General features: G+C 44.9%; 2 protein-coding genes across 2 annotated transcripts in view; one reads left to right on the forward strand and one right to left on the reverse strand.

Moving 5' to 3' along the window:
* Positions 1-27,084, reverse strand: part of LOC115464717 — a 362,726-nt gene that overhangs the window by 52,163 nt on the left and 283,479 nt on the right. Inside the window, 1 exon segment of the mRNA XM_030195078.1 lies at positions 1,352-1,516. Coding sequence (XP_030050938.1) covers positions 1,352-1,516 — 165 coding nt within the window.
* On the forward strand, positions 679-19,326 carry LOC115466876 (zinc finger protein 398-like). Its single transcript, XM_030198449.1, has 6 exons — positions 679-918; positions 2,176-2,296; positions 10,782-10,895; positions 11,024-11,137; positions 13,422-13,582; positions 19,252-19,326. Exons 1-6 carry the CDS (start codon positions 895-897, stop codon positions 19,291-19,293), a joined length of 576 nt encoding a protein of 191 aa, XP_030054309.1. The 5' UTR covers positions 679-894; the 3' UTR covers positions 19,294-19,326.

The raw sequence follows: 27,084 nt of genomic DNA on the forward strand, positions 1-27,084 counted from the left end.
ACACAGATGCACTTTAAGGAGGTAGGAAATCCCCAAAACACCTCACCCAAGGAGCGTGCAAGAGACATTATCTGACCTGAAATCAGTAGGCAGGGTTGCCATATAAAAAAAAAAATTCCCACACAAAACAGCCCAAAACCCGCCCAAAAACCGCACACACCCCACCCCCGACGTCATCAACCCCGCCCCTTCCGTCACCACCCCCGCCCTCATCAGCCCTGCCCCCACCGTCATCGCCCCACCCAAAACGTCGGCAAACCCCACCTAAAACGTCTGTCGCCATTAGCCCCACCCCCCCGCCGGCCGAAAAACCGCCCCAAAACCTGCACAAAAAAAACAAAACCAGTCCAAAAAATCGCAACCCGCCGTGGGCAAACGTTTCCCGCGGCGGGTTGCGGAAAACCGCCCCATTGGGCGGGAAAACCGCCCATCTGGCAACCCTGTCAGTAGGCAGAGCTTACCATCCTGTCAAATACATTGTTTAGGGTGTACCTAGATGGCGGTGGCTGCATTTGGGAGAAAGAAAACCTCCTTGGGTGAAGTGGCTTCAGCCTTGTGACATCATGTTATTTCCTGTTAATCAAACTTCCTGGACCACACCAGGGGGAGGAGCTCTGAGTCTGAACATGCTCTGCTCTGTTCTGTTGTTCTTCTAGTGTCTGCAGAGCTGTAAAGCAGGAACAGAAAAGACTCAGAAGAAAAGCAGAAACACTTTCTGCCTTTGGGGTCTGGAAATTCCTGCAAGACCCAGTCTCAGATCTGTAGAGGGAATTTATCTGAGACCTGGAATCAGCTCAACCTCCTCCTGTTTTGTTTGTCTTTGCAGGAAAAGGGAAATCTCCAGCCTGAATCCATCCCAGCAGCTGCAGAATTCAGAGAGGAAACAGCAGGGAAATGTCTGCCCTGGTTTCTGATCAGGTAAGAAATTGTTCTCTCCCCTCTTGCACACAGGGTGCCAGCACTAAAAGGAAATATTTCTGTACAGCTTTTCCAGCTTTCTCTTCTCTCTCCTTATTTGTCTATGTTGGAGTGAAGCAGTGGGTCTAGTTTATGTTTATTAAAACAATATACTGCTAAGATAAACAATAGCTTAAAGCTGTTTACAGCCAGCCCAAGGGTCCTTACCTCTGTTGCCATGTGGGAAGGAGGCAGCAGGGGGAAAGCTTCAGGCCAGCTGGAGAGAGCAAGACTGCAGACCCTAGCTGCCAATGCTGCAAATCTGTAGGCCTGTGAGGAGGGGAGCAGTGGGTGGTAGGAATGCAAATCTAAGCTAAAAGCCCACCTTTTTGATGCTGCTTTTAACTCCTAACCCTTATTCACGTGTTCAGAACCCTTATTTTATCATCCTCACCTGCAGGGTGTGCAGCTTACGGCACGCCCCTTTTGCCTTGCCCTGTGGCCTCACACCTGTGGCACAACTCTTGTAAAGGCAACAGGACCCTCGATATCTGCGGGTGTCCAATAGGGTGTCTGTTGGAATCTGCACCGACTCTCCCTCACAGAAAGGCTCCTCCCTCTGCAAGTTGACAACGGCAGAGGTCAGCTCCACCTCACACTATTGCCTCAGTGATAGCAATTTAGGACAAATTACTACTCCTAACCGATGAAAGCTTATTGCATTGTGACAGATCCTCTGTGTACATATGCTGCACACACCGGCATGTTCCTAATATAACTGAGATAAAATAACAATTTACAATGACAACGTGGATACAGCAGCTGATAGTTTGTTTGCTTTTTTTTGTGTATACCAATAAGGCGGCTGTTGGGCTAAACTGGCTTCAGCTTTGTGAAGTCGTGACGTCTCCTGTTCTTTCTCCAACCTTAGCTACACTAACCCACCAGCCTCTTTATCTCCCAGCTGTTCAGTTGTTGTTGCTGCTGCCTCCTCCTTCGAACTGCTACATCAGTCAACATGAGAGATTTCCAGTGTAAGGACCAGGAAGTCTGTTCAAAATATTGGAGATTTAAGGGACAGAACTCCTACTATATACTTCATACTATAATGTACTGGAGCTCTGATCTTACTGACAGAGGTCATATAAAGTATGTTACAGAAACATAGTAGCATAGTAAATGATGGCAGATAAAGACCTGCACGGTCTATCCAGTCTACCCAACAAGATAAACATTATAACCAAACTGTGACTGACGGTGTCTTGTCTGTTGTTCCAGGACTTGTTCAAGGACGTTTCTGCTTATTTCTTGGAAGCGGACTGGGACATTCTGGAAGAATGGCAGAAGGAGCTGTACGAGAAGGTCATCAAGGAGGTTCATGACATCTTCATCTCACGAGGTAAATATGTCTTTTTTTTTTAATCATCTACCATACAGGCACATTAATGGAATGGGTGCTGTTATTTTATCAGAGCTGGAAAAATCCCAGGTACCAGGTCCCGTGGGCACCTGAAATTGAGACCTGGCTTCTGGTGCAAAAGATGCTGCTCAGTGCTCTAAGAAAAAAATGTTTACCTTAAACTGGAGGCTTCATACAAGACCAGCTGCAGTCTGTCTCCCTTTTCCGTACAACAAATTCTGACCCTTCTTGCCGAGAACTACAACTTCTGTGTAAAGGGCCTGTCTGTCAGCTGCTAACTAGTCAATTACACTGTACAATGTGTAACCCCTTCAGATGGTAACCAGATATCACAGAGAAGTTTGACACCTGCAGTGTGTGTAATCCTGTCCCTTGCCCCTGGGGAGGGGAAAACACTTCAGCCCTAGAGGCTGGAAGAAGAGAGACAATCAGACTTAGATATAGGCGCAACGGAGGTGGGCGGGTTTGTAAGAACAATCAGCCTGCTGTCCTTGGAGAATACCTGCTACAGGTAAGTATCTTCGCTTTCTCCGAGGACAAGCAGGCTGCTTGTTCTCACGTGGGATATCCCTAGCAACCAGGCTCACTCAAAACAATGAACATTGGTCAATTGGGCCTCGCAACGGCGAGGACATAACTTAGATTGACCTGAAAACGTGAACAACTAACAGAGTGGAGCCTGGAACAGAACAAAAATGGGTCTAGGGGGGTGGAGTTGGATTCTAAACCCTGAACATGTTCTGCAGCACTGACTGCCCAAACCGACTGTCGCGTTGGGTATCCTGCTGAAGGCAGTAGTGAGATATGAATGTGTGGACTGATGACCACGTTGCAGCCTTGCAAATCTCTTCACTGGAGGCTGACTTTAAGTTAGCTACTGACGCAGCCATGGCTCTAACATTATGAGCCGTGACATGGCCCTCTAGAGTCAGCCCAGCTTGGGCATAAGTGAAGGAAATGCAATCTGCTAACCAATTCGAGATTGTGCGTTTTCCGAAGGCGACTCCCCTCCTGTTGGGATCGAAAGAAACAAACAACTGGGCGGGCTGTCTGAAGGGCTTTGTCCGCTTCACGTAAAAGGCCAATGCTCTCTTGCAGTCCAAGGTATGCAAACTGCTTTCACCAGGGCGGGTATGAGGACGGGGAAAGAATGTTGGCAAGACAATTGACTGGTTCAAATGGAACTCCGACATCACTTTTGGCAGGCACTTAGGATGGCAGGCACTGTTGTGACGAAATTTGATATAAGGCGCATGTACTACCAAGGCCTGAAGCTCACTGACCCTACGAGCTGAAGTAACAGCCACCAAGAAAATGACCTTCCAGGTCAAGTACTTCAGATGGCAGGTATTCAGTGACTCAAAAGGAGCTTTCGTCAGCTGAGTGAGAATGATGTTGAGATCCCATGACACTGGTGGAGGTTTGAAAGGGGGCTTTCACAAAAGCAAACCTTTCATGAAGCGAACAACTAAAGGCTGTCCAGAGATAGGCTTACCCTCCACACGGCGATGAAAAGCACTAATCGCACTAAGGTGAACTCTTACGGAGTTGGTCTTGAAACCAGACTCTGACAAGTGTAGAAGGTATTCAAGCAGGGTCTGTGTAAGACAAGAAAGAGGATCTAGGGCCTTGCTGTCACACCAGATGGCAAACCTCCTCCATTTGAAAGAGTAACACCTCTTCGTGGAATCTTTTCTGGAAGCAAGCAAGACTCGGGAGACACCCTCTGAAAGACCCAAGGAGGCAAATTCTAAGCTCTCAACATCCAGGCCTTGAGAGCCAGAGACTGGAGGTTTGGATGTAGGAGCGACTCCTCGTTCTGAGTGATGAGGGTTGGAAAACACTCCAATCTCCACGGTTCTTCGGAGGACAACTCCAGAAGAAGAGGGAACCAAATCTGACACTGCCAGAAGGGTGCAATCAGGATCATGGTTCTGCAGTCTTGCTTGAGTTTCAGCAAAGTCTTCCCGACTAGAGGTATGGTAGGATACGCATACAGAAGGCCTGTCCCCCAATGTAGGAGAAAGGCATCTGACGTTACTCTTTCATGGGCCTGAAGCCTGAAACAGAACTGAGGGACCTTGTGATTGATCTGAGTGGCAAAAAGATCCACCGAGGGGGTGCCCCACGCTTGGAAGATCTTGCGGACTACGCCCATGTTCAGTGACCCCTTGTGAAGTTGCATTATCCTGCTCAACCTGTCGGCCAGACTGTTGTTTAAGCCTGCCAGATAAGTGACTTGGAGAAACATGACGTGACGGTGAGCCCAAAGCCACATCTGGATGGCTTCCTGACACAGAGGGCGAGATCCAGTGCCCCCCTGCTTGTTGGTGTAAAACATGGCAACTTGATTGTCTGTCTGAATTACGATTACTCGGTTGGACAGCCGATCTCTGAAAGCCTTTAGAGCGTTCCAGATCACTCTTAATTCCAGGAGGTTGATCTGATAGGACCAGGCTCCCTGAGTGTGGAGCCCATCTACATGAGCTCCTCATCCCAGGAGAGATGCATCCATCGTCAGCACTTTTTGTGGCTGAGGAACTTGGAATGGTCGCCGCATGGTCAAATTGGATCGAATCATCCACCACTGAAGAGAATTCCGAAAGTTCGTGGACTGTTGGATTACATCCTCTAGATCCCCCGCAGCTTGAAACCACTGGGAAGCTAGGGTCCATTGAACCGATCTCATATGTAGATGTGCCATGGGCGTTACATGAACTGTAGAGGCCATGTGCCCCAGAAGTCTCAACATCTGTCGAGCCGTGACCTGCTGAGACTCTCGAACCATGGACACCAGGGACAGAAGGTTGTCTGCCCTTGCCTCGGGGAGATAAGCTCGAGCTGTCTGAGTGTTCAGCAGAGCTCCAATGAATTCCAAATTTTTGACTGGGGTGAGATGGGACTTGGGATAGTTTATAACGAACCCCAGTAGCTCCAGCACCTGAATAGTCATTCGCATGGACTCCAGAGCACCTTCCTTCAAGGTGCTCTTCACCAGCCAATCGTCGAGATAAGGAAACACATGCACTCCCAGGCGACGCTGCGACTACAGCTAGGCATTTTGTAAACACTCTGGGCGCAGACACCAGGCCAAAAGGCAGTACACAGTACTGAAAGTGCTGTGTTCCCAGCCGAAATCGAAGATACTTCCTGTGAGCTGGAAGTATCAAGATGTGTGTGTAAGTATCCTTTAAGTCCAGAGAGCATAGCCAATCGTTTTCCTGACTCATGAGAAGAAGGGTGCCTAGAGAAACCATCCTGAACTTTTCTCGGATAAGAAATTTGTTCAGGGCCCTTAGGTCTAGGATGGGACGCATTCTCCCTGTTTTCTTTTGCACAAGGAAGTATCTGGAATAGAATCCCAGCCCTTCTTCCCCTGGTGGAACGGGTTCAAACGCTTGGGCCTACAGAAGAGCGGAGAATTCCTCTACAAGTACCTGCTTGGCTGGGAGCTGTAGGACTGAGCTGTGGGCAGTTTGGAGGCTTGGATTCCAGATTGAAGGTGTATCCTAACTGGACTATTTGAAGAATCCACTGGTCGGAGGTTATAAGAGGCCACCTTTGGTGAAAAAACATTAACCTCCCCCCAACCGGCAAGTTGTCCAGTACGAACGTGTTTACTGAGGCTATGCTGAACTGGAGCCAGTCAAAAGCCCATCCCTTGCTTTTGCTGGTGCGCCGCAGTGGCCTTAGGCGCACACTGCTGATGAGAATGAGCGCGCTGGGACTGAGCCTGGGCAGGCTGCTGAGAAGCAGGAGTGTACCTACGCCTAGCATAGGAATAGGGAGCACTCCTCTTCCCTCCAAAAAACCTCCTAGATGAGGAGGTAGTAGCAGAAGATGCCCAGCGAGAGAGAGAATCCATAGCATCATTGTGCTTCTTGATCTGGTCAACTAGATCCTCTACTTTCGCACTAAAAAGGTTATTCCCCCAGCAAGGAACATCTGCCATCCGCTGCTGGATTAAATGATCCAGGTCAGATAGTCTGCGCATCACTATACCTTGGGCAGCGATCCTGGATGCTACATCAAAAGTGTTGAATGTACCCCTGGCCAGGAATTTTCGACACACCTCTGCTGCCTGACCACCTGGCGAAAAGGCGCTGCCTGCTCCGGAGGGAGTGCATCAACCAAGCTGGACAGTTGCCTCACCGAGTTCCGCAAGTGGATGCTCGTGAAGAGCTGGTATGTCTGGTTCTTGGCAGCGAGCATAGTGGCCTGATAAGTCTTCCTCCCAAAAGAGTCCAAGATTCTAGATTCTCTGGCTGGGGGCACCGAGGCATAGTCTCTAGAGCTCTTGGCTCTTTTGAGGGCTGAGTCCACCACCATGGAATTGTGAGGTAACTGAGACCTCATCAATCCAGGTTCACCGTGGATCCGATATTGGGATTCAGCTTTTTTCGGGATCACGGGATTAGACAGAGGGAACAACCAGTTTTGCATAAGGACTTCCTTCAGTACATTATGCAAAGGAGCTGTTGCAGCCTCTCTAGGCGGAGAAGGATAATCCAGGACCTCGAGCATCTCAGTCCTGGGTTCATCCTCAACCTCCCTTCTTCGCTCAACGCCAGTCATCGAGACTTCTCTGTACCGATGAGGACGCGGAATCCTCACGCCTCCTTGGGGCCAGGTCTGATGAAGGTCGATCCCAGGGGGCCTGCCAAACAGGAGGCCTCAAGGCAGATGGAGACCCACTTGATGCCTCACTGCTCCCAGCGCAAATTGGTCTTTCAGCAGTCATTAACTCTGCTCCCGACGTCGATGCTTCCCTTGATGTCGACACCGCCGACCTCAGTACCGATGTCGAAGGACCGGACTGAGCCCCAAAAAGCTTTTCTCATTGGGCTTCTCGAGACGCTTGGGTCCGTTTCTTCATACGAAGACACAGACTGCAAGCGGTTGGGCTATGGTCGGGCCCAAGGCACTGGATACACCAGGCATGGGTATCGGTACCTGAGATGGTCCGGTTGCACCAAGTACAACGTTTGAAGCCACTGGGTGTCTTCAATGACATGGAAGGAAAAACGGCTTCGGCGAAATCAAAAGACACGATTGTGCCTGATAAAAAGAAAAAAGGGCACAAAAATAAAGGAATAACCCGACTGTGCAGCCTAAAAACCGTCCGCAACAAAAATAAAGGAAACTTGAAAGGGGACAAAACTAAAAAGTACAATATGGGACTTGTTTTTTTTGTTTGTTTGTTTTTTTAAATGACAATAATAAATAAAGAAAAAATGAGGAGAAAAAAGCAAAAAGTCGAAGACTCTTTCCTGGGCCTGAGAGGAGCACAGAAAAAAAAACTACCACACCTCAACACGGAGAAAAGAAAACTGAGGGAACGCGCTCACGCGACGGGCAGGAAATCAGTCCGCGCATGCACAGTGCGCGCTGCACACGCACCAGAAGACTCTGGCAAAACTTTTTTTTATATTTTGCTTGCAAAATGCCGATTCCTGGGCCAACGCGGACGTCGACCTACATGTGAGAACAAGCAGCCTGCTTGTCCTCGGAGAAAAATCTATATTGGTATCTCACTAAGCCAATACAAAATAATTGTTCTCTCTGGAGCAGGTTATCACCCAGTAGCCAGACACACAGAATGAATAACAAAGTCTGATCAACACAACCTTTTCAGCTATCACATATATACTGTTGTAAGTTTAGTTTCTCCTAACTTATGGTCATATATGGATTTTCCTGTTTCCTTCCATCACACAATATAGTGGAGGAGTGGCCTAGTGGTTAGGGTGGTGGACTTTGGTCCTGGGGAACTGAGGAACTGAGTTCTATTCCCACTTCAGGGCACAGGCAGCTCCTTGTGACTCTGGGCAAGTCACTTAACCCTCCATTGCCCCATGTAAGCCGCATTGAGCCTGCCATGAGTGGGAAAGCGCGGGGTACAAATGTAACAAAAAAATAAAATATACAAAAATGGCAATTTCCTGTATTCTACCATCCTCTCCTACTTGTGTTCACATGCACAAGGGGTTAGACGGTTTCCTAAAGGACAAGTCCATAAACCACTACTAAATGGACTTGGGAAAAATTCAGAATTCCAGGAATAACATATATAGAATGTTTATATGTTTGGGAAGCTTGCCAGGTTCCCTTGGCCTGGATTGGCCGCTGTCGTTGACAGGATGCTGGGCTCGATGGACCCTTGGTCTTTTCCCAGTGTGGCATTACTTATGTACTTATGCACACTTTGTGGCAATTGGCTAATTCCTTATCAGTAACGCGTGATCATAGCACGGAAAACCAGCTAACAAATGAGTAGTATGAAACACCTGGTGTCCTTCCTGTCTGAACACATATTTCCGTTGGAACATCTTGGAGTCTGCAGAGTCCTCAGTCTCTCATCTCATCACCAAGTTATATCCATGTGTATCTGCCATTGATGGGCCGCATAGCCTCAGTTCCTCCTAAGTTTCCCCTTGACATGTGATATGTACTTTCCATTTACTGAGAAAGCACTGTAGTTTACATATAGCTGCAGGAAGAAATTAAAAATATGCTGATAACAGCAAGGCTAGGAAAATTGAGGGCCTGCAGGGCCATATTACAGGCCTTGTATAAGAAGGAATATACAAGTGACTTCAGCTTAGAGGTTCTTGAATAGAAATGAGGCACCAGAAAACCTCCGAACATATAAAGAGGAATCCAATAAAATTTATATGGAAATATAATGTTTGATTTTAACAAAATATTTCTAAAAAGCAAGGAAAAGACCTCAAAACGCCCGACCGCTTACTTTCAGTTTTTAGCGGCTTTAACTGGGGGCGTGGTGTTCATCACTGGTCATAAAAACCTTGCTTGATTTTAATTTTTAATTTATTTCCAAATAGATTTTAACAAATTTGCTCTTTTTGCAAAATTGTTAAAATCTATTTGGAAATAAATTAAAAATTAAAATCAAGCAAGGTTTTTATGACCAGTGATGAACACCACGCCCCCAGTTAAAGCCGCTGAAAACTGAAAGTAAGGGTCAGGCGTTTTGAGGTCTTTTCCTTGCTTTTTAGAAATATTTTGTTAAAATCAAACATTATATTTCCATATAAATTTTATTGGATTTCTCTTTATATGTTCGGTGACCTTACATCTTGGAGTCCTGTATGGTAATCCTCTTACTATTGTCTACCAGAAAACCTCCAACATCCTATATATTAATTTTCACCTCCAACGTTCTGAAGTTGCCTGGGACCGTGGCTTCCACTGGAGGTGGTCTGCTACGTGTGGTAGATCAAACTGATGTCACGAATCCCACACAGCTCATCGAATCCAATGAAGTGCCACTGATTGGCTGCGCCTCGGGTGGTCACCAGCCCGACGCCCAGCAACAAACCGCGACCCAGCCAGCAGCAAACAGCGACCCAGGCAGGGGGAGGAGTATACTCCTCCCCCTGCCTAGGAATCGCTCGAGACTGGCTGCCAACCTCCTGAATCACTCGCGCACACTAACCGCCGTCAAAAAAACGCCGCCGCCCTCCCTCTCCTCTCCAAGTCTGGATTCGGACTGTCGGAGAGGACGAAGGGGGAGGGCGGCGAGACGGCGAGTGTCCAATGTGGAGGAGGCGGGTGAGGGCGGGGGTTGGAGTCCAATGGCGAAGAGGGGGAGGGAAAGAGCAGCGGGTCTGACTCCAGCGCAGCCGTCATCCCCATTCACTCAAAACAAAGCAAGCAAACCTATGAGATGCTGCAGGACGTTTAATAGACAGGAGTGGAAGTGAGCAAAGCAAGTCTACGGTAAGCAAGGAAGCCCATCGGTTAATCTCTGTTTCCACTCCCCTACGCAGCCGTCATTGATATACACTCAAAAACAAGCAAACCTAGGAGCTTCTGCTTGACATTATCATTTTTAAATTGTTGTTCCATTTGAAACAAGTCTAAAGCTGTTTCAACTGGATACACAGTGCCTTAAAACGTGGAGGACAAAAGGAGGGGAGAGACAGACAGACCCTGCAACTGGGAGGGAGGGAGGGAGGGGGACCCTGCAACTGGGAAAAAGGGAGGAAAGAAGGGAGGGAGGGACCCCCCTGCAACTGGGAGACAGACCGGGGTGGGGACGACGACCCTGGAACTAGGAGGGAGGGGGGACCCTGGGACATACTCTCCTTCTCACACACACACTTGCACCTAGTCTCACTCTCTGTCACACTCGCACATTCACTCTCACACACACTCTCTCAAACGTACACACTCTGAGGAAAACCTTGCTAGCGCCCGTTTCCTTTAAAACAGAAATGGGCCTTTTTTACTAGTTTAATATAAATCAGGCAGCAAACTACAGCTCCCTCTTCTCTCCAAACCTTCTCAAGCCAATACACACAGCCCAAGATATACAGTGTCACCCTAAGTCTATATATGGCACTCAAAATTGTGTGCACTGTTCAGAAAAGGAAACAAATGAAACCTCCCCACGGCTTCTGCATATAAATTTAAATGCCATTTTCCTACGTACTTACAGGTTATTCAATTGTTAATCCTGATGTTATGTTCAAGATACAAAAGGAAGACGAGAAATATTTCACTCCACATTTTGAGTGGGAGGGAAAAGAAAACCCAGATGATCCCATGAAGAGTAAGTAAATGTTTTGGATTTGAAGGGCTCTGAATTTTCAGATGAAAGTCTCCAGACATTTAGAGACTTAAAATCCATTTTCTAATTTAGTATTATCGTATCCTTCTAGATGTGTTTTCTCTTAACAGACCTTCCGATTATAACGTCTGTGATCTCACTCAGTATTAAACAAGAGGAAGATCTCCCCTTGATGGATCCTCCTAAATCAGAGACATCTGAACAGACTCACCCTCCTGTAACGAGTAAGTATAAAATTCCTCCTGCACATTTTAATAAAGTCAGCTGGGATTATTTAGGAATTGAGATCTGATGGAATATAGAACCTGTTACCCTCTCTGTAAAGCAGATACTGCCAGGGTGTATGGTTGAGCAGCAGCATTAATACTACTAGTAGTACTACTTATCATTTCTATAACGCTACTAGACGTACACAGCACTGTACACAGGCACGTAAGAGACAAAGCTTAGAATCTATTCAAGACAGACCAATAAAAGATTAAGGACTTAACATTTATTGTGGGAAGGGGCTAATTGTAGAACAGAGGAGAATGGAAGTTATATTATGCCTTCTGCAAGATCAGTTGTCTTCTGTGCTGGCTGTCTACCATTTTGGGTAGGTGATCAGGTAAAATGCAGACCAGTGCAGACTCCCCCAGTGTCCTTCATCCAACCCCTCAGTCTTTTTCTATCCCTTCTCTCTCTCTCTCTCTATCTGGCCCAGGTATGTTTATATTCCTTTCCTTTCTGTCACCATCTCTGTTAGGTTATTCCAAATCGTGTTGTCTTCCTCTTTGGTTCTGGTTTATTTATTAATAACTGGGGTTAACAGTAAAATAACCAGGGCTTTTTTTGTGCTGATATGCACTGGTACAGTGTACCAGAACCTTTTTTACTGCTTCCCTGTTAGCGTCACAGTGAGGCTGATCCCGTTTCCTTCCACTGCCTGCCTCTGACAGTCTGGGCCGCTGATAGTAATCATACAGTACTAGGCCCGGCACCAGCGCTAACTTCAGTAGTGACGAGCCTTCAAGCCTTTCTGCTTCTGGAGTCCCTATTGGTACCACTCCTCTGACTCATACGTGTCCGAGAGGATGGAACCAACAGGATCTTCCCGAGCGCATGGGTGCGGAGGCTTCTCATTGCTGAAGTTAGCGCTGGTGCCAGGCGGCCCAGATTGTCTAAGGTAGGCAACGGGAGAGGCAGGAAAAGAAATACTAGATGGATGGAGGGAAGGAGGGTTTGACCGAAGGAGGTGAGGAAATAGAAAGTGGGTGAGGTTGAAGGGTAGGTGGGAGAGAGTAGAAATGCTGGACATGGTTGGAGGGGAGGGAAGAGGAGAGAGGAGAATTGCTGCACATGGATGAAGAGCAGGGGGAGGAGAGAGGAGAAATGCTGGACATGGTTGGAGGGGAGGGAAGAGGAAAGAGGAGAAGTGCTGGACATGGTTGGAGGGGAGGGAAGAGGAGAGGAGAGAGGAGACATGCTGCACATGGATGGAGAGCAGGGGGAGTAGGTAGGAGAAATGCTGGACATGGAGGGGAGGGGGAGAGGAAAAATTCTGAACATGAATGGAGGGGAGGGAAGAGAGAAGAAAAGTTAGACATGGATGGAGAGTAAGAAAGAGGAAAGAGATGCACGTAGAGGGGAGGGAAGAGAGGAGAACGTTAGACAGATGAGGGAAAGAGGAGAAATGCTGGACAAGAATGGAGGGGAGAAATGCTATGGGGAGAGAGAGGAAGGAGATGCACATGGATGAAGGGGAGGGAAGAGAGCAGAAATGCTGGACCTGGTTGGAGGGAAGGGAAGAGGAGAGAGGAAAAATGCTGAACATGAATAGAGGGGAGTAAAGAGAGCAGAAATGCTGGACATGGATGGGAGGGGTGGAAGAGAGGAAGGAGATGCATAGGGATAGAGAGGAAATAAAGGGAAGAAGGAAAAAAACCTGGGGGCTAAAGACCTCTCCCACTCTGTCTTATAGAATCTTAGGATCCAATATTAAAATGGGTTTATTAACTGGGCAGGAGAGGGTCCTGCCCAGTTAAAACCACACTGAGCTGGTCATTCCCAGATATTCGGTGGCCTTTAACTGGATAGTATCACTGAATATCCCCTCTGCTGTCCTGACTGCCTCAAGCTGAATATCTATCTCAAAATGATTTAGCAGTTTTCAAATTTTTGGTGTGCAGCAGAATCTGATTTATACAGAAACTAGGTGGAAAACTGTGTCAAAAAAAACCAAAACTCCTGATGACAGACATTTCCATTATATTTACGCAGTAGCAGTGTATATATCAGAGCTGTTTGTAGCTGTTGAGAAAGCAGTTGTTCACCACAGTATGAAAATATCGGGGTATTTGTAGAATACATTTCTGATGATGATCAGTACAGCAGTACCCTTCTTTTTTTTTTTTGGGGGGGGGGGGGGGTTCTGTACCAGTGGAGGTCCCTGTGAATAATTTTGGGCACTTACAGACTCTGTGGTAACTTTTTTTTTAAGCATATTTTGCTGTGTTTTTCCTATAATAGGCTCCCACAATGTCAAGCCTGACATTTTAATCCGATTTGAGCAAGGGGAATTCAAAACTGTACCTCTGGGATCTGAGGAAAGAGGAAATCTGACCACCACAGGCAGATGTGAGGAACTGCTGGAAGCATGTGATGAAGCTACGATTAAAGCTAGTAGTGAGGTGATACAAACTTTTCCTATAAGAAAAATGCCTCCTCTGGACCAGGGATAGTGAGAATGAGGTGTTATAATCACAGCCTCTGACTTCTAACTCTTGTTGTGTAGATAATGTGTTTGTTCTATTTTTCTTATTTTTACTTTTCTTCTTTCATTTGTGTACTCTTTTTTTCTTTATTTTTCATTTCTTTTTTCTCTTATTCTCCCCCATCCTTATCCCATGTCGCTCTCTCTTCCCTTTATCTTCTTTAGTATCTACTATTTCTCATCCTTTACCAAGTTTTATAATCTTCCCTATATCTCTCACTCTTTCTGCCCTCCCTCTCTTTGCAATCTATTTCCCGCTGAATTTTTATTCTATTTCATTCAATTTCCTCATTAACATATAGCGCTACCACCCTCCAGTTTAATCCATGGTGATATAATTTGGACCATGATTTCAGAGTGTTCCATTGGTTATCTTCCTTCCACAGATCAGGGGCCCTGTGGTGATATCAGCACACAGGTTTCCCAAGTGCCAAGGCCCTCTTTTACCACTGCCCTTGCCGCTTCACCCCCAAAAATAATCTGGCCTGGAAATGGTGTGCCCGACGATAGAGCCGGATTGTCGAGCGTCATTGCCCCAGTAGTCTTACTGCGGCATAGTAAAAGGGCCCCTAATTGCAATATACTCTAACTCTCCCTTCTTATTGTGTTTTCCCAATCCCTTAGCCCCCACAGGCTGTAAAAAATAAGAGAGAAAAGTTTGGTATCTCACAGAGCCAATATACAAAATAATTGTTATCTCTCTGGAGCAGGTTGTTAGCAGCGCCAAACGCGAATCCTGAAAAACAAAGACTGCTCAGCTAACACTGTCCCCGCAATTACATATATACTGTTGCAAGTTACGTTTCTCATAAATCATGTGATTTCTCCCAAACTGGAAATCAGAAACTAGTCTGTGCCATATATGGATATTTCTGTATTGTATCACTCTCTCCTGATGTGGGTTCACGTGGACAGTCGGTGGTCATTGGCTAATTAGCTATCAGTTCTGCGTGCACAGTATGTAGTTAGCCACAGGGCATAGAACAATACTCTTGTGTCCTCTCTCTGTGTCTCTCCCTACAAATGCAACATTTAGGCTCACTGTGTATCGTCAGTCTGGCTTTCAGCACTTCCCAAGGTTACTCAGCTATACATCTGTGAAGTGTCTGTTCTCAGCTCCTGAGAAAGCACTGATTGGTACACAAGATACTAACTTGTTAGGCCAACTTGTGAGAACCAAACTGAGCAATGTCAGGTCTTAGCAATAGGCCTAGCATAGGAAGGAATATACATTATTTTTCAGGCTTCTAGGATTTGTATACAGACATTTCAAAGTGTGTTTTTTCTCTGTACTGTATTTAGGGAAACGGAAATGGGACTTGATATACCGCCTTTCTGAAATTTTTGCAACTACATTCAAAGCGGTTTACATATATTCAGGTACTTATTTTGTACCAGGGGCAATGGAGGGTTAAGTGACTTGCCCAGAGTCACAAGGAGCTGCAGTGGGAATCGAACTCAGTTCCCCAGGATCAAAGTCCACTGCACTAACCACTAGGCTACTCCTCCACAGCTTGCTTAGTAGTTGACGGGGATAGTTAGCAGTCTTTACTCTCCATCTGCTCATCCTTTGAAGGCATCTGGCCTGCTTCTGCCTGTGTTGCAATTTCCCTATCGGGAAGCCCTTACTTCCCTGTTCTGATAGTATCCTTTAAAGATACCTAATCCCAGTCCATTTACTCCTGAGTGACTGTCAACAGTCCTAATTGTTTGAACGAGTTTGAAGTTAATTTCAAGCCCGTTGTTAGGTCGTTCGGTGCTAGTTGCAGTGCTTCCCACCTTTTTTGAGCATTATCATCTACTATAATAAAATGCACCTCCAACGTTCTGAAGCTGACTCCGTGGCTTCAGTGAAGGGTTTGTAACATCGTAACATTCAGTGAAGGGTTTGTAACATCGTAACATTCGTAAGTCTGTCACATCTCTCTGTGCTCCACCCTCGCATCAAAACGTGATGACGTCGAGGACGGAACAATGAGAGTGAAGGCAACGGTGCACAGTTACAACGTCGAGGGACGTATCACATGGAACTGTATAGGAAGAAGGGAGGAGAGTCAGGAGAAGGGGTCATTTTCAGTGAGTGAAGGCAACGGTGCGCGATGTCGACGGACCTATCACAGGGAACTGTATGGAAAGAAGGGAGGAGCCTCAGGCAACGGTAAGTGACGTCCAGGGACCAATCAGAGGGACATGTATTTTCTCTGAGTGAAGTCAACGGATGCAAAGCACATTTATCCTAACACTTCCATTTAAAACATTAATGCCAGAAAGTCATCACCTTGCTAGCGCCCGTTTCATTCCTTTGAGAAATGGGCCTTTTTTACTAGTAATAAATAAGACTAGAAATACCTGAAACCAGGAAGTGACACCGATAGACTCAGCCGCTTAACACAAAAAGACTCTTGAGGTAGGCCATTGGGCTGAAACATGAGTCGCTGTCATTGTGTAATAAACTTTCAAGACTACACAGCATCATTGGTTTTTTGATCACCTTCGCTATCTTCTGAGTGCCATGATCTCTGCGAGGTTTTTTGTTCTTTTGTATCTTTTTTTTATCTCTTGGGTTCTGCACGTGGAACAAGTAGTTTTTCTGAGAATGTTACTCTGGAGCTTCTGGATTTCAGCTTTCTATCTAAGAGCCTAAATTTGGCTTCCAGGACTTCCATTCCACACTTTCCTATGTTTTTGGTACCCACATGCATCAAGACAGCTGGCTCCTCCCCATCACTGTTTAAAACCCTATCTAGGTGATATGTGAGATCTGTCTCCTTCACGCCATCCTTACCCTTCCCTCTCTAGCAGAAGCTCCTGAAGACACGTCCTCAGTGCAAGAGGATGATACTTCTTTGGAGGCTAGATCCTGGCTATTGGATCATTTCTGCCTCATCAGAGTGATGCTTTCCTTTTTTAGATGATCTCTCTACCAAGATAGTACAGAGACTGCCACACTAGAGATGGGACTTCTCTACTATACTACTACTACTACTTAGCATTTCTATAGCGCTGCCAGGGTTATGCAGCGCTGTACAAGTTTAACATGGGGAAGGACCGTCCCTGCTCAAAAGAGCTTACAATCTAAAGGTTACAAACTATGTAGTCAGTGTAGGTATCATGAGTGGGGAAGGTGGTTATGCGCCAAAAGCAAGGGAGAAGAGATGGGCTTTGAGTAAGGACTTGAAGATGGGCAGGGAGGGCGCATGACGTACGGGCTCGGGAAGGCTGTTCCAGGCATATGGTGATGCGAGGCAGAAGGAGCGGAGTCTGGAGTTAGCGGTGGTGGAGAAGGGTACAGATAGGAGTGATTTGTTCTGAGAGCGGAGGTTACGGGTGGGAACATACGGTGAGAGGAGGGTAGAGAGGTAATGGGGGGCTGCAGATTGAGTGTATTTGAAGGTTAAAAGGAGAAGCTTGAACTGTATACGGTAGCGGATCGGGAGCCAGTGAAGTGACTTGAGGAGAGGGGTGATATGAGAGTATCGGTTCACGCGGTAGATAAGACGTGCGGCAGAATTTTGGACAGATTGAAGGGGGGATAGATGTTTAAGCGGGAGGCCAGTGAGAAGAAGGTTGCAATAGTCAAGATGAGAGGTGACGAGGGTTTGGGTGGTCTGTTCAGAGAGGAATGGGTGAATTTTGCTAATATTATAGAGGAAGAAGCGACAGGTCTTAGCTGTCTGCTGGATATGGGCAGAGAAGGAGAGGGAGGAGTCGAAGATGACTTCGAGATTGCGGGCTGAAGCGACGGGGAGGATGAGGGCGTTGTCAACAGAGACGGAAAGTGGGGGAAGAGGAGAAGAGGGTTTGGGTGGAAAGACAAGGAGCTCAGTCTTTGCCATGTTCAGTTTCAGATGCCGGTTGGACATCCATGCAGCGATGTCTGAAAGGCAGGCCGAAACTTTGGCCTGGGTTTCAACCGTGATGTCGGGAGTGAAGAGATAAAGCTGGGTGTCATCAGCATAGAGATGGTACTGGAAACCATGTGATGAGATCAGCGTGCCCAGGGAAGAGGTGTATGTAGATCGAGAAAAGAAGCGGTCCAAGGCCAGAACCTTGAGGAACCCCAACAGAGAGCGGGATGGGGGTGGAAGAAGAGCCATTAGAATATACTCTGAAGGTGCGTTGGGAAAGATACGAAGAGAACCAGGAGAGGACGGAGCCCTGGAACCCGAATGAGGACAGTGTGTCAAGAAGTAAATTATGATTGACGGTGTCAAAGGCGGCAGATAGGTCGAGGAGGATGAGGATGGAATACTGACCTTTGGATTTGGCAAGGAACAAGTCATTACAGACTTTAGAGAGTGCTGTTTCTGTCAAGTGTAGTGGGCAAAAGCCGGATTGGAGCGGATCGAGGACGGCCTGAGAGGAGAGGAAATCAAGGCAGGGGCTGTGGACAGCGCGTTCAAGTAATTTGGAGAGGAAGGGTAGAAGAGAGATGGGACGGTAGTTGGAGGGACAGGTGGGGTCTAGTGATGGTTTTTTGAGAAGTGGTGTGACTACAGCGTGCTTGAAGGTGTCAGGGACAGTAGCAGTGGTCCGTGTTTGGTCTCCTCTGTATTCCTCTCTGTCTGCTTCAGTGCTTCCTAATCTGGTACTCTAGCCTTGACAAATCAGACTCATTCTTTTAGAACCAGGAGCTCTTTGCACTGAGTACACACGTGTGATCTCTCACCAGCTGGGAGATAAGCATACATGGGTGCTATCCAGTCTTTTGAATTAAGTGCCACATCTTACTGCTAGATTGCCTGCATCTCAATATTGGTGAATTGTTTAGTTATTCAAACTTGCTAAGAGAGTAAGGTTAGCTAGATTAATATAAAGGGCCTTAAGATTATTTGGTATATTTTATGCTTTTATTTTGTGTTTTTCTCACTGATCTTCAACTTAATTGTTGTATAGGGTGAATGATTTGCCTATGAACATAGCATGTGGTGACAAATCTCCCCCCTTTGTGCCATCTCTGTCCTTCTTAAGCATGTGAATAGCTTGAATATCTTTGACAGGTTTCAACTAAACTGGTCAGCGCTGAATATCGGCCAGTTAAGTCGAAACCAGCCAAAAATAAACTGGATATTCAATGCCAATCACAGTAGTTTAGTATTGGGTGGGGGGAGGTCTCTTGGGGTTCTGTGTTTTCTGCTGTATTATTTGGCTTCTATATGTCCTCTTTATGTGATCTTTTGTGGCAGAGTGTTGTTTGTCAGTTTTTATGCTGATGCTATATTATCGATTTGCACTTTTTTTTTAAGTCTCTCGGTTCTCATCAGTCACAGATAGTGAGATTTCAGCACAGTGGGCTCAAAATGGTCCAACAATGAATATGGAAAAGACTGAGATGAATATGGAAAAGCTCTGCTCTTCTCTGTATTTTTATCTTTACCCTCCTTTCTTGAACCTATTCCAATTCAGAATCAAATCTGTTATCTAGGATTAGTTCATGACTCTGCTGACATTTCGTTCATAGGTTTTATAGTTTTTGTTTTGTTTTTTACTTTATTTGCAGCTTCATCTTCACGTCAGATGGTTTTTGTATGCTGATAGAATTGTTGATTTTATCTTCATTTGATTACCATAATATTCTATCTTTAGGTTTCCATGATACAGTGCTTAGGCCTTTTGCAACTTGACTAGAACACTGCAGCACATCTGATTTCTGGATGTGGACAATTTGGAGGCAATTCTACAACTGGGAGCCTCCATGTAAGTGCCCCAAGGACGTGCAGTAGGTTCCTTTTCCACAACAGATTCTAAGTGACTGGGATCCATTATAGAATACTGGCTTAATCTGAGATCGACATGACTCACATTTAGTTGCCAGTGTTACCAGCCATGGAGCTGGCGTAAGTGCAGACACCTACATGAGATTTTCTGTAAGTCACGTGCTTAGTCCTGTCTGTTACTGTGTTGCTCCCTTGCAAGTACACGCTTAGGCACCCTGCTAGCAGTAATGTAGGTACCAGGACACATACACGCTGAAATGCTGGTATTCTAGACATTTACGTATGCGACACCTAGATTATAGAATTGCCCATTTAATGCCTAGTTCTTCCATTCTGAGGGAGCTGCGTTGGATACCTGTAAAATATCACACACTACTTAAATGTCTTCCTTCTAGAAACCTTCGTTCTTTTTAACAGTGCTGTGGTTTATAAAACTTCCATGAGACAGTGTGTGTTTTCAGTATGATGTATACAACTGGAACACTTTACCCTTGAAGTTGCGGTGTACCATTATTTGATTTTTTGAAGAAACACAAAGGCTTGACTGTTTTCTTCTACTTACCCATTTTACTTTGAATGATTTTTTTATTTCTATTATTGTTTCTTCTTATGTGAACTATTACATGGGTTTGTTGTAAACCATCTAGAAGTATGTTGATAGGGTGTATATTTAATAAAATGAAATGAAAACATGATGACACTTTGATGTACGGTAACCTATTTGCTGTTCTAGGCATTGGTGACATTCAGGGATGTTGCTGCTTATTTCTTGGAAGTGGACTGGAACCTTCTGGGAGAATGGCAGAAGGAGCTGTACAAGAAGGTCATCAAGGAGATTCATGACATCCTCATCTCACGAGGTAAATAGGTTTCTCTGTCAGCACATAAAAATCACAGGAACTAGATACCATGGGCACCTCAAATTTAGATCTTGGCTTCTTATGCCATCCCATATTCAATAGGAGTGTGTGAAAGACTCCATTGCTACAGGATCTGCAAAAGATGCTGCTCTCCTTTTTAAGATAAAATGTAGACCTTAAACTAGAGGCTTCACACAACACCACCTGGAATCTCTCACCCATTCCTATACAAAATATTTTGGCACAGAAGACCAGAGAGAGGATTTACCTCTGAGACTTCTGCATAACTTCATGACATATCAGTTGCACACAAGTCAACTATACTGTACAACATGTAACCCCTCTAAATGATAACCAGAAGATTGACTCCTGCAATGCCTCCACCTAGGAGGGAAATGAAGAGAATTCTCTATACCAGAAAACCTCTATGATATCATCTTAATCAAGTGTCGGGCCACTGCTGCCTCTTCTCTCCAAGTTTTGTCAGACAAATACACATACTCCAAGATACCTATACACAGACCTCCATGCACAAATCACGCACTGCTCCATCAAAACATGAAGCAGAGGGAACCTCCCGAGGGATTCTACAAATACAATTTAAATGTAATTTTCCTACTTCTTATAAACAGGTTATTCAATTATTAATCCTGATGTTACATTCAAGATTAAAAAGGAAGATGAGAAATATTTCACTCAACAATGTGAGTGGGAGGGAAAAGAAAATCCAAATGACTCCACCAACAGTAAGTAAATGTTTTGGATTTAATGGGCTTTGCATTTTTAGATCACAGGAGATGGGTCATTCACATCAAACAATTGGACACTTAAAATCAGTTTCCTAATTTAGTATTATCAGATATCGTGAATCCTTGTGAATGTGTATTCTCATCACAGACATTCCAGTTGTAACATCTGTGTTGTCACTGAGTATTAAGCAAGAGGAAGATCTCCCTATCATGGAGAATCCTGAATCAGAGATGTCTGAACAGACTCGTCCTTCTGTAACAAGTAAGTATAAAATTCCTCCTGCACATCTTTACTGAAGTCAGCTGGGACAATTCAGGAATTCAGCGCTAATGGGATAAAAGGTTGTCATCTCCTCTCCTCTTCTCCTCCCTCTGTCTGTTTACCTACTTTGGACAGATTAAACTGTCTGTGGAGATGGAGGAGGCACGGATAGAGGTGGGTGTCCCAGGGGTGGGATCAGGTCTGCAAAACCCTTCATCCTAGAGTGTCTTGGGGTTGAGAGAGGGCTTCCGGAGCTGGAGGGATGCACTGTTGTGGAGGAATTTGACTGATGTACATGGTACAGTTTGACTTAGTCATGGATATTTTGTGTTGCTGATAGATTAATGCAAATCACAGTACATAATTCAGTTTATCGTAATGATGCCATTCTCAATTCCAAAATGGCAGCCTGCTCATGCCATTCCCAATTCCAAAATGGCGGCCACAACCTCCTGCAGGCTGCCACGGGAAGTCACAACTGCCATTTCTAATTTTGTTTATTAATTTTCTAGCAAAGTAATTGACAGCATCTCTCAACAGAAAAAATTAAGAACAAGTGTACATTTTGTTACACAACAAACTGCCACCTCCAATAATGAAAAACTAAAAGTAGACTCTCCCCATCCCTTATCTCTCCCCATCCCAAAACTCAGATTGTCCTTCCAACTGGAGGAATCGCCCCACATTTCTTGATATTTGCATTTATTAGATTTTAAGGTAGTCAATCTATGCATATTATATACAGCCTGTTTTGGTATGTCCCGTGGATACCAATGTGAGGCAATCAGCGGTCGAGCTGCTGTAAAACCAATGGCATTAATTTATCCATAGCTTGTTATCCCTTCCACTCTCCCTCTTAGTAGGGCATTGTCCATAGTATGCGCTATACGAGTCTTGAGTAACTGTTGTCCATATGCAGATACCTCCTTCCATAATTTCTGGACCTTAGGACATTCCCACCAGACGTGAGTATATGTTCCCCTCCGACTACACCCTCTCCAACATAAACCATCCCCTTTTCTCATAGTGGCTTGCAGTCTAGATGGAGAGCAATGCCATCTCACCAGTGCCTTTAAGACCGTTCTCAATAATCTGAGGTGCATTTTACAATTTATGAGATCACATTTGTCCATTCCTCCTCAGATAACTCTCTAGATCCCTCTCCCATGCCCCGCTGTAAGTAGCCTTCCATTTATCTAAGGTGTTGAGCAGCTGATAAACAAAAGATATATAACCCCTATCAACTTGTCCACCCACATCTGGGGCATGATTGGACCAATTAATGGGCTCAATCTCGACCCTATCCACCTTGCCCCCTTCCCCTCTCTTCACTAACAGGTAATCTATTTGGGAATATGAATTGTGTACAGCTGAAAAATATGTTTAGTTTCTCTCTCCCTCATGACGGACGCTTCAGATATCCACTAAGCCTGAAGTGGTCAAATATTTCTGCAAAATTCTCCTATCCTTTTTGTGACCATCTCCCTTACCTCCTGATCTATCCCAGGTTGGTTCTTTTAAGTAACTTAGTAGATGATGGTAGGTAAAGATCTGTACGGTCCATCCAGTCTGCCCGACAAGATAAACTCATTACATATGGTATGTGATACTTCATAAGTATATCTGATCTTGATTTATCTTTGCCATTTTTAGGGTATAGACTGTAGAAGTCTGCCCGGCACTGTCTTTGTTCTGAAATTTCTGAAGTAGTTGTCTCAGCCCCTGAAAAGCTCCACTCCAGCCCCTCCAAATGTATTCAGCCTTGATCAGGGCACAGACCATAGAAGTCTGCTCAGCACTGGCTTTCCAACTTAATCTCTGCTAAGCTTCTGTGAATCCATTCCTTCTAATCAGGATTCTTTTGTGTTTGTCCCACACATTTTTGAATTCCGATATCACTTGCATCTGTACCACCTCCCGTGGAAGGGTATTCCAGGCACCCACCACCCTCTCGGTGAAAAAATACTTCCTAACATTACTCCTGAGTCAGCCCCCCTTCAACCTCAATTCATGTCCTCTAGTTCTACCGCCTTCCCATCTATGGAAAATGTTTGTTTGCAGGTTAATAATACCTTTCAAATATTTGAATGTCTGTATTGTATCACCCCTGTTTCTCTTTTCCTCCAGGGTATACATGTTTAGGTCAATAAGTCTGTGCATGTACGTCTTGCTACGTAAACCCCATACCATTTTTGTCGCTTTTCTTTGAATCGCTTCAAGTCTTTTTATATTCACAAGGCCACCGCAGTGTGACACTGTTTTGTCACCTTGGGATCCTCGGACACCATCACCCCAACGTCCCTCTCCTGAGCCAAGCTTATCAATCTCTCCCCTCCTATCTGGTACATCTCTTTTGGTTTTCTGTACCCTAAGTGCATCACTCTGCACTTCTTGGCATTAAATTTTAACTGCTAGACCCTTGATCATTATTCCAACGTTTGAAGATCCCTTCTCATGGTTTTCTTCTCCATCCAGGGTATCAACTCCATTGGCTGTCTTGATGGCATCTTCAAAAAGGCAAACTTTTCCTTCTAACCCTTCTGCAGTGTCTCTCACAAATATATCAAATAGAATTGTCCTCAGCAGCGATCCTTGAGGCACTCCACTACTCACCTTCCTTTCTTCCGAACTGATTCCATTTGCTGCCTGTCGATCAACCAGTTTCTTATCCAGTTCACCACTTTGGGTCCTAAGTTCAGCCCTCTCAACTTATTCAGAAGTCTTCTGTGGGGGACCGTATCAAAGGCTTTGCTGAAATCCAAGTAGCCTCTTCTGTCTGTCTGTCTGTCTGTCTCTCAGCAGTAAAGCTACTTCTTCTCTCTCTCTCTCTCCTCCCAGCAGTAAAGCTACTTCTTCTCTCTCTCTCTCTCTCTCTCTTTCTGTCCCATGCAATGTAGCCTCTTCTCTCCCTCATTCTCTCTCTCTTTCTGTCCCATGCAATGTAGCCTCTTCTCTCCCTCATTCTCTCTCTCTTTCTGTCCCATGCAATGTAGCCTCTTCTCTCCCTCATTCTCTCTCTGTTCCCCCTGCCATACAGCCTTCTCTCTTTCTGTTCCCCCTGCTATTTTTCATCTTTACTCTCTCTCTCTGTTCCCCCTGCTATGCAGCCTCTTGATTTTCTGTCTGTTATTCACGTTCCTCTTTCTTTCTGTCTTTGTGCCCCCTGCCATCACTCTGTCTCCCTTGCCATGCAGCCCCCCCTCTCTCTCCATGCAGGGTCTTCTCATTCTCTGCCCACTTAAATCCTGTTTGGGTCTCAGTTGGAACCAGAACCTGGATTCCCCCAAACAAATTACCTCAACTGTCTTTCTTGGAATTTTCTTATTACATTAGTAATGTTTTGTTCTTACCAAAGTTAGAAAAAATAAGAAAGTATTTTGCAGCAAAAATAACGCAGGGTAATTGGGCTACACAGGCAAAAGGGAGAAGCCGGCAGGAGGAACACCTGTAGCTCATTGTTAGGTGAGACCAACAAGTGAGAGATGGTCAGTGGTCTTCTTGACCCTTCCTTACAAGAGACTTATGTACAATTTCTCTGAGCTTAGAATTCAAAGAAGTTGGTTCTGTAAAATGTCATTTTATTTTTGATTGAGAAGGCACATAAACTATTCATTTCCTGGGTCCCAAGGGCCCGTTCTTGTTAGAACTTCTTATCGCACTTATACAAGGTGAGGGGTCATGGTTCTGAGGAAAAGGTGACGTTCTCAGGAACCAGTTGGTTTTACTGTTCCATCTTTTCTCTCTCGCCTTAAGGCACTGACTGATGTCTCTTCACCTGCCCTGTTCCATCCATAACCCTCCAGCCATAATATAGCGCTGATGGAAACACTGGCCACCTGCTTCCTTTTCTCCAGCTGTTTTCCTCTTTGATCAAACTAGTCATGGACCTAATTATACTGTAGCAGAGAGTTCCTCTCAGGGAAGGGGAGGGGGTGGTTCATTTGAGGTAATTCCTTAATTGCTTTGGCCTTAGTGCAGGGAATTGAATGTTTTTGTGTTTTGTTTAATCCACAGTAAGAGAAATATATTTAATTTTTTCACGCCTGTAAATCTGTACTCTTCAGGTTTATTAGGCCATATTCTCAACAATCCCCTGGGGCTGCTTCACCTCCAATGTTGAGTGGCATTAAAGCAGGTAGTACCCTGAATATTGCCTCTGATCGCTCATAAAATAAGGGATGGTAAGGGGAATAAATAATCGTACTCATATTTTTTATCCAACAGATGATGGATTTGAGAATGACAGTGAAAGAGTGAGAATGTGCGATGTGCATCAGAAAGAGGAATGGAGAAACAAAGACTCCTCCAGAGACAGCACGGATCCTTCAACAGACTGTGAAGGAGGTATCAGTAGCATAATATCAACCAGGGAGAAAGCAGCAGCCCAGAAAGGAGAAAGATTAAACAGACAAAATTTCAGCTTTTGCCCAAACCTTGTACAACCTGGAAGACTCAAAGGTGAGAGAGAATTTAAAAGTGCTGATGGTTGGGAAACATTTACCACTGACTCTGAACGTCACAAAAGGACACATACAGGAGAGAAGCCATTTAAATGTTCAGAATGTGATAAATATTTCAAAACGAAGGCTGAGGTCAAACGTCATGAAATGATTCATACAGGAATGAAACCATTTAAATGTTCAGAATGTGAGAAATGCGTCAGAAGCAAGAGTGAGCTCAAAGTTCATGAAAGGACTCACACAGGAGAAAAACCATTTAAATGTTCAGAATGTGAGAAATGCTTCATAGATAAAACCCACCTGAATAATCATACACGGACTCACACGGGAGAGAAACCATTTAAATGTTCAGAATGTGATAAATGGTTCATAGACAGGGCCCACCTGGGTTATCACACAAGGACTCATACGGGAGAGAAACCATATAAATGTTCAGAATGTGATAAATGCTTTAGCGGCAAAGAGCATTTAAAACGGCATGAATTGATTCATACAGGAGAGAGGCCATTTAACTGCTCTGAATGTGATAAATGTTTCAGACTCAAGCCGCATCTGGAAAGGCACAAACGGACTCATATAGGAGAGAAACAATTTAAATGCTTTGAATGTGATAAATGTTTCAACACCAAGCCAGAGGTGAAACGTCACAAAATCACTCATACAGGAGAGAAACCATTTCAATGTTCAGAATGTGATAAATGTTTCTTTTGGAAAGACCAACTGAAACAGCACAAAAGGACTCATATGAGAGAGAAACCATAAAAATGTGCCAAATGAGATAAATGTTTCAGAAGGAAGGTCGAGGTGAAAGTTCACAAAAACTCATATAGAAGAAAAAAAACATTTTAATAAGAAGGCCCCCAATTGAAATAGCACGAAAGAAGAGAGAAACCATTTAAATGTTTAGAATGTGATGTTTCAGAGGGTAGAACGATCTGACTTGGCCTGCAACAAATCATAGTAGACAAGCCATTTAAATATTCAACATGTTATAAATATTTCAAAAACAAGGTGTTACTGTCAGAGAGGAAGGTCAGAGCAGGCCAATGGCCTGGACAAACAACTAGGAAGAACCTCTCAAGAGGTTTGCATACTATATACAGGTACTTATTTGTATCTGGGGCAATGGAGTTTAAGTGACTTTTCCGGAGTCACAAGGAGCTACAATGGGTTACATAGTAGAAGCAAATTGTCTTTGCAATGTTAGGAATTTAGAGAAAAAACTGTAGCTGGACATGACAAAGAAACAAGTTAGAAGATGGGAAAGATGGTTATGGAATATGGGAGGGATGGAAACTAAGTGAGAGAGGATAGGTGAAAAAGACAGGCAAATGAGAAGGAGAGGACAGATAGACAGCTAGAAGACCTATA

This window comes from Microcaecilia unicolor, chromosome 3, assembly GCF_901765095.1.
Source record: "Microcaecilia unicolor chromosome 3, aMicUni1.1, whole genome shotgun sequence".
NCBI lineage: Eukaryota > Metazoa > Chordata > Amphibia > Gymnophiona > Siphonopidae > Microcaecilia > Microcaecilia unicolor.